Source organism: Monodon monoceros, unplaced genomic scaffold (assembly GCF_005190385.1).
Source record: "Monodon monoceros isolate NGI ecotype Baffin Bay Population unplaced genomic scaffold, NGI_Narwhal_1 Super_Scaffold_12, whole genome shotgun sequence".
Lineage (NCBI taxonomy): Eukaryota > Metazoa > Chordata > Mammalia > Artiodactyla > Monodontidae > Monodon > Monodon monoceros.
The window spans coordinates 78,652,502-78,666,215 of record NW_021703768.1 but is presented as its reverse complement, the minus strand read 5'-3'; the positions used below and the strand labels follow the sequence as shown (position 1 = coordinate 78,666,215).

Genomic DNA, 13,714 nt, shown 5'->3' with positions numbered 1-13,714 from the left:
CTACCTGTTTACCCCCTCACCAGCTAAAATACTCTGTTTGTCCTTCTAAGATTTCTGCTATTACTCTTTGATTTTATATCTGGAGGTATGAATATAAAGAAAATAAGGGCTTCCCTGGTGGTGCAGTGGTTAAGAATCCACCTACCAACGCAGGGGACACGGGTTTGAGCCCTGGTCCAGGAAGATTCCATGTGCTGCGGAGCAACTAAGCTCATGCCCACAACTACTGAGCCTGCGCTCTAGAGCTCACGAGCTACAACTACTGAGCCCATGTGCCACAACTACAGAAGCCCGCGCACCTACAGCCCGAGCTCCACAGCAAGAGAAACCACTGCAATGAGAAACCCATGCACCGCAAAAGAAGAGTAGCCCCCGCTTGGGGCCACTACAGAAAGCCCACGCTCAGTAACGAAGACCCAATGCGGCCAAAATGTAAATAAATAAACAAATAAATAAAATTAAAAAAAAATAAAAGCAAGAAAATAAAATTACCTATCAGCAGCCTTATACCATGGAGACAACTGTTTCTCTTTTAGAAAAAGTTCCCCCATCCCTTTCCCCACCTCTTTCCATATTTAAGTTTTTAGAATGTTCTATTTATCCTTATTCCAACTCCAACTCAAAATATTAGAAGTGAGTTAGGATTTCCAAACTTACTAGTTTATTAGAAAACAGTTTTTAAAGGTGAGTACAGTCCTAAAACTGAAAAATAATGTTCTTTGTATCTTTTAAGTCTTTTCACAGACAATTTGCTCTGCCTACTTTAAAATGAGGTTTGTAATTATAACAGAGGTATTGTTTGGATGACTAGAGGAACATGCTGGGTGGTATTAACATGGGAACTCCTTACAGAGGCAGGAACCTGAAATATTGTATTGAAAGAAAGAAATATGGTATAATTCAACAGCGGAAGGCATGAACTTTGAAGTGTGGGAAATCATGTGTGTAAATACCTAAAGATGAGAATTAATGAGTCATAGACTGAGAATAGAAAACTGGTTACTCGACCTTATCTGGGAGTATGGTAGAAGCTGAGGACTTCGGGGGAAAGGAGAACAAATTAGCAAAAGATCTTGAAGTTATGGTTGAAGTTAAGTTTGAAGAAGTGATTGAGATATAGAAAGGTTTTTCTATCTTGTTAAGTCTGCATTTCTCAGACTTTCTAACCATTTCTCTTTATGAATATTGGAAAAATTTTCCTGATTTAAATCCTGAACAAATGGTCTGTTTATACTGCTAACTTCTTAAGTATGATACAGTATTAGGCACCCACAACTTTATTTCTGAGAAATCAATACTACACAGTCAATACCACCAACAAGTTTCCATCCTAAGGAGCCTCTATGTAAAAGTGTTCTGCATTTGCATATTGAAAAATAAATTACTATGGTTTCTGGGAATATGCTAGAGTAGGTACCCTGACTAACCTTCTTGCTAAAAATAACTAAAAATGTAGAATGAAATATATTTTTAAATTATTTTAATGCATTCGTGACCTGAAAAGTTAGTAAGGAATAGTCATGGACAAAAAACTAAGTGAAAGCAGGAAACCTGAGGGGTCAGCAGAAGGCTGAAGTCAATGTTCTCCTTGACGGCATCTGAAGCTTCAGTTTTTAAGCCTTTGAGAGCAGAGGGGACAGAGGACAAAGCCTGGGCCTGCCTGAGGTGGGGAACATAATAGAAAACAAAATTCAGGTATAGTCTGTTTATAAACGACTCATATGAAACTAAAGGATACAGAAAAATTCAAAGTAACAGGGTACAAAAAGATGTACCAAGCAAATACTGAATCAAAAGAAAGCAGTGACATAGCTTTGTAAGTATCTGGAGAAATTGTACCTTACTATGAAAAAGGGTTACTAGATACAAGAGATTAATATTTGATACTGACAAGTAAGAATATAGGGGTAAGAAGAAAGTGAATTAACACCGCTTTTCAGAAAAATAATCTGGCACTAACTATTAAAATATTAGATTATGTAAAATACACATACGCTTCAACCCAGGAAATCCACTTCTTTCATAATCCTTTTCACCCTTTCTTCCTTATGATTTGGAAACATGACTTTAATGAGATTAAGGTTTTAGGAAGCAGACAATATAATAAATTGTTGATTTAAAGTCTGTAAATATAATCATGTGTTGAATGAAAAATAGTGACATAGTTGAATGAAAAATAGTGACATAGTTGAATGGAAATAAGGTCATAATGAATTTAGGTAAAGAGGTATTTGTTGCAGAGTAAAAATGTGGCCATTATAAACAACCTTGTGTTTGGCAGACATTAATGTTTAAGTAGAAAACTAGATCCCGTGACTATTTGGAGGCCTTCCTTGCATTTTGGAATGGAATAAACCCCTCCTCCCCCCAAAAAAAAATTCCGAAAAACAAAACCAAGAAAAACCCTAGGATCTTCCCTCAGAAAATTAGTATCTCTCCTAGTAGGTCCTGGCCAGGCTTGCTTCTCTGGAACCTCAAAAAGACCCAATGACATAGCAAAGAATGAAATGCAGAAGTATGAACATGAAGTAGCACAAGAAATTCCTGTCACGGTAGTAAGTTGGACTCTTGAGGGCTGAAGGGCCTAGTCTCCCTGACACAAACCCTAAAAAGGGAGCAAGTCATTCCTCTGGGCTCCCCTGATCTGGAAGGTTTCTCCTTCTGAGTGGGCTCTGGAAACCACAAAATTTTCCCTGTGCCTCTGTGGGGAATCAGGGAAGCATGGAGAAGTTGTATCAACTCACATTTCATCATTATTCATGATATTGTATATAACGTTTTTACAACTTGTTTATTCATTCAAGGTAAAAGAAAGTAAAACTAACTTTAGCCAAACCCTAGTTTGTCTTGGGGGTCTGGCATCCACCATAAAGGTTTAGAAATACCACACTAATAAGTACATTTCTTTTAAAAAAACTCTTTATTCGTTAAAACATTATTGGCACAGTACTTCTCATGTTCATTCTCATCAAATAATAAAATTTCCACTTTCTGTACTCAATTCTTAATCTGAGAGATTAAAAATGTATTTAAATAAAGAACTAAAAGGAAGAGAATTAAAAACTTGGAAATTTATGGTAGATAAATTACTACACAAGAGAAGGTACCTTTCTTATTCATGGAAATGTTGATGGCACAATTCTACTGAAACTCATACATATTTACTGCTTAATTTACATACTATCTTGGTGGAAAAATAGTATTCTTTACTCTTTCAGTTTCCTTATGCTACAGTACATGTAATTCTAGAGTGATATCACTTAGGTGTTATACAAACCTTGGTAGGGCCATGAACAGGTCAAATCTAGAGTCAAAGGTGCTTCAAAGACTCCAAGAAATGATTTTAAAACAAACTTAACTAAACATGTATTGGGTCATGCCCATGGTCCATCCAAACTGTATCCAGAATCTATGGCAACAGAGAGAGGGCTATAGACCTTCATGATATCACTTTAAAATGGATTGGAAAACACCACTCCCACCCAGATAATCCCAGCCTCCTTCCATAACCCAGATAAGCCAATCATCTGTGTATTGATTCAAATCTTTCTAGAACTTATTTATAGTTTATATGTGGATCATTACTTTATTAAATTTACTGCCTGTATTTAGAGTGGTGTTTTCTTTATTTATTCCTAATACCTTAGTCAAACAATTAAGGGAAGCATCTAGAAAAGCATTTTAGAGATCAAGAGTTTCCCTTAAAATATGAAGAAATGCCAAAACTGGGTTAGAAAATATAATTATACATTTAAAGTTACATTAAACCATAATTTAATACAAAATATACACCATAGTATGATCTAACTCTGCAACTTTCAGAAGATCTATTAAAAATGCAATAGTACATGGATTAAAGTGGTGTCATCTTTCTCTCCTGTACCTCTGTGACTACAGATTTAACTTCATTTAGAGATGATCTCAAAAGTCTACTTTTGAGGCTCTTCATGAAGGTGAGGCTCCAGCCAAGAGGCCTTCCTGGCTTCCTTGATAAACCCTGACATCTAATTTCTAATCATCTGAGATTTGGTGATAAAGTCTCTGTTTTCTTCATCTGTATGCTTCATAATTTAATTCAGATTTTACATGAATAGTAAAAATTAAACTATTCATGCTGAGTTGAGGGAGCTGGAGAGTAAGAAGATGGAAGGATGCAAAAGAAAGAGTTTTTTGCAGATTGGCTGTGTTTCCTTGGAGGTAACCTGGTTGGGCTAATTCCAGGATTCTATGCAAGGTTTAATAAAAACAACAAAGAAGCAAAGTCGTAGTTGCATAATGTCGGGCACTGTAGACGGTCTGTGTTGCAGCTAAACTATTACAGCTATATTTATCAATATATCTCTACATATCTCCATTACTCACAAAGTTTACTTTAAAATAGGCTACTGAACTGGCCTTCCCTCACCCCAGCATCATACGTCTGTCAGCTCGAGATGATAGCTGAGCACAGGTAGCTGTGCTGGCTGATTTCTTGAGGCTTCTTACTGGTTAAACTATCTGGGACTTTGACTTGAGCTTTGCCCACTTCATGTAGACACAGCCTGCATCTGATGTGCTGTTGACCATTTAAATACTAATAAGTAGCCAATTCCTCAGGGTGGGAAGATTCTTCTCCAGCCACTTAATATTTTTGGATATGGTTTCCAGAACAATTTGAAAAATTTCCAGATGTGATCCTTGGGCCTTAAGAGATTCAAAGAACAGTTTCACCTGAAAAATAAGCAAGAAAAGGATAACTGACGTGGTTCATAAAACACTTTCTCTTCCAAAGGGTTTCAAAACAGCTTATAAATTACACAAACACAGGCGCAAGCATTTCTTTGCCAATCTCTGAAAGGTTATTTTCTTCTTCTCTTTTTTGGGCATAATTATTATTTCACTTTACCTTCAAACATTAGATAAAAATAAGACAGGAATGACAAACCTTACAAGTGAGCACACTGTGGGTAAAGAATTTAAGAGATTAAGCCAAGGGCTTCCCTGGTGGTGCAGTGGTTGAGAGTCTGCCTGCCTATGCAGGGGACAAGGGTTCGTGCCCCGGTCTGGGACGATCCCACATGCCGTGGAGCGGCTGGGCCCGTGAGCCATGGCCACTGAGCCTGCACGTCTGGAGCCTGTGCTCTGAAAAAAGAGATTGAGCCAAGTCACAGAGTAAGCAGTGATCTGAGATTTAAGTACTAGAATTTGCTTGTAGAATTCTGAATTTGCTTGTAAAGTAAATAAATTTAAGATTTATTGTGGAAAGAAGACGTAAAACACTAGAATGCTTTTTTTAAAAAAAGTAGAATTACCAAAAAGAGTAACTTTGTTAAAAAGACCTTTATGCACTCTTCCAAACTTCAATATAATCACTCAAGTGATGATACAATATGAATGAAATAATACAAAAGGACTCATCCCTCAAGTATAATTTCCATTTTGAATGCTATGAACATTAGTCCTATCCCTTCCATTTACTTGTTATGTGACATTGGACAAACAGCTTATTTTCTTTTAATAAAATAACAACTTCAAAGCAGATTGCATCTAAGTTTACTTTCAGTTCTACAGCTTGAACATTTATTTTTAAATTGTTAGCAAAAGAGAGTCACAAACCTCTTGCAACTCATCCTTGGAAGAAAAGTGAGATGTTGTGCCAGAGATGATCATTCTTATGGGAAATGAGCCCAACTCAAATCTGAAAATAAAAGGAACCTCATAGATTTAAGTAATAGAAATAATGACCTTATGTTTATAACATGCTATATATTTAAAATACATAACATTAATAACTATATGATAAATTTGTGCCTTGCAATGGATACTATTAATTACCACAAGAATAACTCATATTCATCCAGTAAAATCTGAAAGCTATGAAATTTATCAAATTTGACCATAAGATTAAAATGTAAATAAAGCTTTTTTTAGGAAATATGACCAATGTTTATGTTTAAGTTTATATTTAAAGCAGCATTCTCTACATTTTTGATTATACACCCATCAATAAATATTTTTTGACCAAGAATTTCCCAATATACATATTTTTATTTATGAATTATATGCATGTACTATGTTAAAGGTAAAAAAGAAAATTTAAGAGCATAAGACAACAAATAATACATGTAGTATTATTTTCTTCTTGCACTGTAAGGCATTGTCTTACATACTTCCCCATCTCATTTTGGACACCACTGTGTTTATACATTATGTTTATTGGGGCATCGTTGAACTCTCATTCGAAGCCACAGATGGCATCCTTCACCCCAGTGTCTTATATAGAGAATTTGTCCCACAGGTCAAAGGGATTCATGCTGTAAAGCAGAGCATAGATACGTCTCAGAAATGGTCCCAAGTCTGGACTGTGCACCATGGTTGGGCAGGAGGATAATTTCCAGTTACGAAATAAATCTACAGCATTGCAGAAAAGTCTGACCATTTCAGGAGGGGACAGACAGTCGTGCAGACAACCAAACCAATGATTCCAGTAAGGTCTTTAAGGAAAGACATTTTTAAAAACGCAGCTTTTTAACTATTCAGTCTCATGTGGACGTCAACCCCTTGAAGGTCTGGGAGTGGGGTAGAAATGTGCTTTTTACTGACAAAAAGCTATCTGTGAGGACTCTGAGTCCTTTATGACTAAGAAATGAGAGGGAAGAGGAACTGAGGATGACTGACATCAGAGATGCTAACTGATACAAAGATAAACAGAGCAAATTGCACAGCTCTTTCATTCAGGGTATTTTCCATATAGTTAATAAGCGACATTTTGGAATTGGATGAGGAATGGCTGAGCACTTAGCAGGAGGTTTGTTGTGAGAGAAAGCAATGCCATCCTGTACATTCCAATGGAATCTAATCATTGTTGGTTTTTCTGGGACGATTTTAGGTTCAGGAGCATACTGAGTGAGCTCTAGTTTTCCCCAAAGATGAAACCCCAGAAAAGACTCATAACCTATCCAGTTTTGGAGGGGAGCTCCCAAAACATTTCTGATTGAATTTCTTTTAGCTACTCCAAGCTCTCCACTGTGCCACCTCCCCAGGGGAACTAGAAATAGGGATTAGTTCTCTTCAGAATTCCTGAAGTTTTTTTCCCCCAGTGTTTGATGTACTATATATGGCTTCAATTTATTCTTCAGGGTTGGGGAGAGAGCCAGAAGGGAATGGGGGGATGGGGCTGATGACTGGATTTAACTCAGCTCTTACTTGTTCCCAGCAATTCTTCATTGCCTGGGCTGAGTAAGAGAAATCTGTTTCCCATTCCCTTTATTTCATTCCTCTCACTTATACCTGGACAGGGCACTTTGGGCTACTGAGTTTTAAAATTGACAGACTTCATCAAACTATTTGAGTAAAAATGGTGTCATTGGGATCATTTGGTTATACATGGTTTTAGGCAACTGAGATATCTGGGTGGAAGAACGCACACTGGATGTAAACAAATACCAACTTTTTAAGGAGATGGATCCAGTTTTCTTTGACAAAATTCCAGGCTAGTTGCTGCCCCTTTGGATTTCTGGCAATTGCATGAAGAAGAGCTGCCAAGTCCTGTGTCTTGATAACCTTTCCTTCCATTCCTAGTTCGATTAACCTGAAGAAATAAAAATCACTTAATTTTTCACGGTTTGTGTTTTATAATGGAAATTAACTCAGGCTATCAGTATATTAGAAGAATCAGAGAGAAGGAGGCATGACAAAAGTGTGATGTACCAAAAACAGTAATAAAGTCTCTACTGGCTAACATTTTTACTATTCCAATTAAACTTTTACTTTTTTCTAGAAGTAATTTTATTTACTTATTATTTCAAAGAACTTTGATTAGCATCTTATATACATCTTATATTAGCATCTTAAAATACAAGATGATTAGCATCTTGTATTTTGTACAATAATTTTCCGCCAAGGTTCTGAAAGTAAAACATAGCTATTTGTTTAGTATCAATCACATGTTAATAACTAAGGAATATCTGTTTTGCATTTTGTCGATATATATTTTTGGAAGTAAAGTCAAAGCGGTTCAAATTCTGATTCAGTTATTATTATATGCCTTTGAAATTGGTGGCTGAAATTTTAGTACCTTCCCTGAATATGTGTAAGTTTACTTTTAGCAATTTAGTTAAATTCACTTACTTCATTAACTTTTCCTGATGTTTGCTGGTTGACAATGCATACAGAATTTTGTTTTTTTCAGCACCTGACAATGACCGTTCGTATTGCTCTAAAAGGTAATTCCATCCTGCTGTTGTTTGAGCACCCACGGAGTACACAATCTTTAAAACATCTGTTGGGATACTGTAATATTAAGTACAAACGTGAAAAAAACTTCTATGAAAGAAAAAATTCTTTTTTTCTTATTATGATTTTAAATTGCTATAACAGAATCACCCCTGAGTTATTTCCAGTACCTAGCATATTAAACCTTTTTTTCTGGCAAATTTTTATAAAAATATTTTATGTAATTCTACTTTGCAAATTATTTGTGTTTTTTTTCCTCCTGATGATAAAATGTTAACAAGGATAATAATCATAAAAATGTAAACTACCTGGAGATGGAAACAGAAAGTTGATGGAATGAATAAATAAAAAAGGTGATTTCTGAAATATAAATGCACTCGTTTATATAGAATTCTATCATTAAATAGCATATATTGGTGCTATATGATTTTTTAAAAAAGATTATTACTTGTTGCTTTAATGTCACATTAGGAGTATTTTCTAGCCTGTCTGAGGGTTATCTGACTCTCTAGGTGTAGAGAATTATATTTTAGCACAGCTGTTTAGAGTTCAGTCATTTTATAATTCTGTAAAACTGATAAGATGCAATATTATTAGTTTCTGTCCACCTAAAGAAGACACCATGGTTTTGGGGTTTTATTGTCCTATAGGATACTAACTAGTTTTGATTTTAATTTGGTTATGATTTTTAATCCCAAATATCATTAGATCAATAATAAATGATATTCATATTGATGGCTTGGAATAACCAAAACACAGAGAAGTAGGGATGGGACAGGAAATTTGTATTTATCATGCAGGGACCATAAGATTGTACTAGTCTCTATACAACTTATTTAACTGTCAAAGCTACCCAGTGAGATAGAAAAATTATGCTAATTTTTAAAAAGTGGAAATAAAGCTTGGAAAGGTTAAGTAACTTGCACCAAGGTGACATACTAGCCTTTTTGGAGATGGGGTTTAGACCTATGGTTCTAATCCTGTGCTATTTCCACTGTACTATGTGTATTTAAATATCCCAAGAGACTTTGAATCATAAAACAAAAAGTAATTAAATTACATTCCACGTTATTTTGTTTTAGTGTGTTTTACTGTACAAATTTATAAAAATTGGTAACAAATAAAAAATAAGTTCCTTGAAGGTAGAACACATAGTTGTTTTGTTCACTACTTTATTCTTAGCACCAGATGCAGTGCCTGGCACATAGGCAACAGGTAAAGCATTATATTTTGAATTCATGAATGAAGTAATCAATTAATCAATAAAAGGAAATTCCCCTTTAGAATTAATACTAGTGCTTTTGAAGTTTAGGAAAAAGAAACCTACAATATATGATTATGTGTTCTTGATTACAAGCTTAAATGAGATTTACCCAGAATTTTTTCATAGGCATAGCATCCTATTCAACAAGTTGAACCATTATATCTACTGGACTTGAGTTACTGCAGGTAAGATCATCCCTCTTACAACTAGCATAAGGACAGAATAATATTCTGTTGTGTTATAGGGCAACAGATGTCTATATTTTAGCCTCACTCATACAGTTCATTTAAACATGAACAAAAAGAAGAGAAAAATATAGCTAAAAGAAATTTTTGCTCTGAAACTGATTTTAAGCCTAAATCCCAAAGAGTGAAAAAGTCCAAAAAGAAGAAAACGAATTATTTTTTTTAAAGAAGAATTCAAGAAAAGATTTCAAAAAGCTCACTGAGATTTAGTCATGTGGAGATAAATTATAATAGCATTTCATAACAATTTGGCAGAGGGAAAATTGACACCATTGCTTTACATGGTACTAAAGTTGTGAATTATTTTTCCTATTTTAAAAAGGAATTTTCCTTAATTCATATACAGATTTGATTTCTCAAAACATCCAACTGGAGAGTCAGAGTTTTAATAGCAACAATATAAAATCATGTGTTGTACAGAAATCAAGGCTTACATTGAAAAGATCGTGGCGTCTTTCAGTACCTATGGGTTGCAGCTGGTAAACTAAACTGCAACATAATCCTTTTGATCACAGGGCATCTACTTGATTACAACCACTACTGGAATCAATTTCGTCACTATACACATCCTTTAGATGGCCCAAATCATCAGTTTCCTATCAAAGTTGAAACTTGGGGCTAAGGCCCAGGTGTGGTATTGGTTAATGAAGAAGTAAACATGTTTAAAAAAGGCACGCGCCCCCCCCCTTTTTTTTTTTTAGTTTCATCAACTGATCACTGGTGTTTGGATTGCATGAACATTTCACATTGCTTTTTACCTTTAAAAGGCATTACTCTTGGAGATTGGGCAGCTGCCCTGCTGGCCTCCACCCTCTGGCCATCTTTCTGGTACCATGCTAATGCGTATTAGCTCTCCCCTACAGGGACTTAAACCTCACTTCCCACAAAATCTATCCAGCACTTGCTATGTGGGAGCATGAAACAAGGGTCTGTAATTCCCAGCATGTTTTTTTCTTCTATCCTCACTAAAAGATTTTAGATCTAATGTCTTGCATGATCAAAGACTTTTACATCAAAGTGAAAGGAGCAAAGAATAGGACAGAAGTCCAGATCTACTTTAATTTTCCACTGGATTCCATCCACTGAGAGAAGAGTTCAGTTGCCTTCTGGATGCAGGGAGCATGGTTCAGGTAACAGGCCAGCTTCAAGAGAGCCGAACGAAGCCTTCTGTCCCAGACTGAGCCCTCGTCACACCAGCTTTGCATGTCAAACACTGGCTTAAAATACTGGAGAAGGTAATGCTGCAGAAAGCATAGGATGGTTACAGAAAGGCTAAGTTTAGTCTTAACCCAGCTCTCACTCACCCATCCAAAGGGTTCAACTCTAAACTGTCTGCATGAACCTTTCCCAAAGCATAGAACTACTTATCTCTATATTTTGCTTCTCTTTTTCTGGCCTCCACCTACCAGAGTTAGTTTCTCCATTAGAAGTACAATTTAAGCTTGGTGCTTTGTGACCATCTAGAGGGGTGGGATAGGGAGGGTGGGAGGGAGGGAGACGCAAGAGGGAAGAGATATGGGGATATATGTATATGTATAGCTGATTCACTTTGTTATAAAGCAGAAACTAACGCACCATTGTAAAGCAATTATACTCCAATAAAGATGTTTAAAAAAGAAAACAGAAGTACAGTTTAATTTCCTATCTGAGGGGGGAATACCAAGTGATATAAGATAAAATCACCTTAGGAGGGATGTTTTGCTTATGATCCTGGCACCTAGCTCTTAGGATGGTGATGACAAGGAACGAGGGACATCTAACTATTAGGTGCTTAAGTGTTGACTGTGCTATCAGCCAGTTTCCTCAGATTCTTCAAGATTTAACCCCAAGAGTTCACACAAAACAGAACAAGTCTCACTGATCCTCCAGGCACTGTGTACTTTACTTAATGAATTTTCTGAAAGAAACACAAACCTTGAGATTTTCAGTGACATCTGAAACATTCCTTCTTTCCGTGATGTGGTAAAACAATTCTAGGTATTCCAGGCCTTTGAGAAGTACAGGGATGCTTGTTTCATGTTGGAGATAGCGAGTCAGGTCAAGGGCTTTGTCTAGAGTCAACCTTCCTGCACTGAGGTATAAAACAAATGTCAGCGGTTTGTGCATATCTTACAGTTCTTAATATTTAAAATATTAAAACAAATATGATATAGAGAGCAATAACAGAAGCAGATCATTATATTCAGACCATTTGGTTTAAATCCTAGTTCTGCCACTGACTTGGGCAAATTAACCTCTCTGGGCTTCAGCTGCCTCCCCAATACAGTGGGGATAATAAGAGTATCTACTTTAGTCCTCTGTTGTAAGGATTAAACGAGTTAATGTAGGTAAAGTGCTTAGACTAATGTCTAACATAAATAAGTGCTTTGTAAATAAAAATGAAATAAATATTAGCTAATATTAATGCTTAGTACCAAATAATATCAAATTTTCATATATTTGTCATTCTCTAATTGCCTAATTTGTGGGCCTGAATTGTTCCTCCAAGCACATTTGGAACTTTGAGGACAGGTGCCATGTCTTTTGTTTCTTTGATGTCCCTCCTAGAGCCTAACAGAGAAGCAAAACTTATTCTGAGTGGGTCCAAACAAGGACTTTCAATTTTAAAGAATCTATTTAGATTCTAAAGTGATATGCCTTCTTTACATTTTCCTTTAATGAGAAGAACAAACAACAAAACTATTATTCTGAATATCAAAACATTAGGATCTCTTCTGTAGAGGAAATAAACCATCATACTGTCACTTTTGTATACTTTGTCACTTTTTGTTTTCACATGTGTTTCTGAGAAGACCTGTGTCCCTGAAGCATCTATAAACCATTCTTGCCAGCATCCAACTCCCAGATTAAGCATAATAGTTTTATATGGAAACAGATTCCAGAACAAAGATATCTGTTTTGAATTTTTCATTAATATAATGTCCTATCTCCTATGGGTTTTTTAAATTTTAAATTCTCATCTAAAATGAGGGAACTGAAACTAGAAAGAAGTGACATTAAAAGCAAGCAACTTGGGCTTCCCTGGTGGCGCAGTGGTTGAGAGTCCGCCTGCTGATGCAGGGGACATGGGTTCTTGCCCCGGTCCGGGAAGATCCCACATGTCGTGGAGCGGGTAGGCCCGTGAGCCACGGCCGCTAAGCCTGCGCGTCCAGAGCCTGTGCTCCACAACGGGAGAGGCCACAACAGTAAGAGGCCCGTGTACCGCAAAAAAAAAAAAAAAAAAAAAAGCAAGCAACTTTTGTTGTGACTATACTCTTCTCAGCCACAATGACATACTGCTTTAAAACAGACTTAACGGTAAAATTTCCAAACATTTCATCTGAAGACAGAGGGCTGGACCATATGCTCTATGATTTTATGGTCTGCTATATTTTTAAAAAAACAAATCCACAAAATGTCACTATTCCTGCCCACATGTGTAAGTGTCATAATACATGGTGCAGTAGATAAGTACAAATATAGTCACAACCTTTAAAATTTTAAATCTAGTGCACAATCCATTCATTACTTTGCTCACATTGGGGAAATCAATATGAAACTGGTAGAGAAATAAAGGAAGAATTGGCTGCTTATGTTTATTCTTCTTTAGACTTTCCTGGAAAGACAAAGTGTTTTCTTTCCTTTCCTTTCCATTTATCATCAACAGAATAATACATAGAATAAATCAGGTCACAAGGTCTCCAAAAGAAAAAATATTAAGGATCAGGTGGAGTATTATGCATTGTAAGCTTTTCCTATTCTAAGAATTTCTGTAATGTACTCACTTTATTCAGTGTGACATATTATTTCCTTTCAGATGCTATAAAGTATACTAAGAGGATCAGTAACAGGAAGAAACTAGGTATTATATTCTAGGGTTAAAATTTTAAAAAGAATGTTTAACACATAAAACTCACTTTATATTAATCTTGTTTTTCTTTTTAGCCTAATTTATTTTTTACTTAGACAAATGCCATTATTTACTCTATATTTACCTACTTTAAAACACTTT

At 35.8% G+C, this 13,714-nt stretch overlaps 1 protein-coding gene across 1 annotated transcript in view; it reads right to left on the bottom strand.

Annotated features, from left to right (window-relative positions):
• Window positions 1–2,922: 2,922 nt before the first annotated feature.
• Window positions 2,923–13,714, bottom strand: part of ERAP2 (endoplasmic reticulum aminopeptidase 2) — a 39,855-nt gene continuing 29,063 nt past the window's right edge. The window contains 6 exon segments of the mRNA XM_029218268.1: window positions 2,923–4,710; window positions 5,596–5,677; window positions 7,430–7,570; window positions 8,110–8,271; window positions 10,780–10,964; window positions 11,638–11,794. Of these exon segments, the coding sequence (XP_029074101.1) occupies window positions 4,567–4,710; window positions 5,596–5,677; window positions 7,430–7,570; window positions 8,110–8,271; window positions 10,780–10,964; window positions 11,638–11,794 (871 nt within the window). The 3' untranslated portion in view covers window positions 2,923–4,566.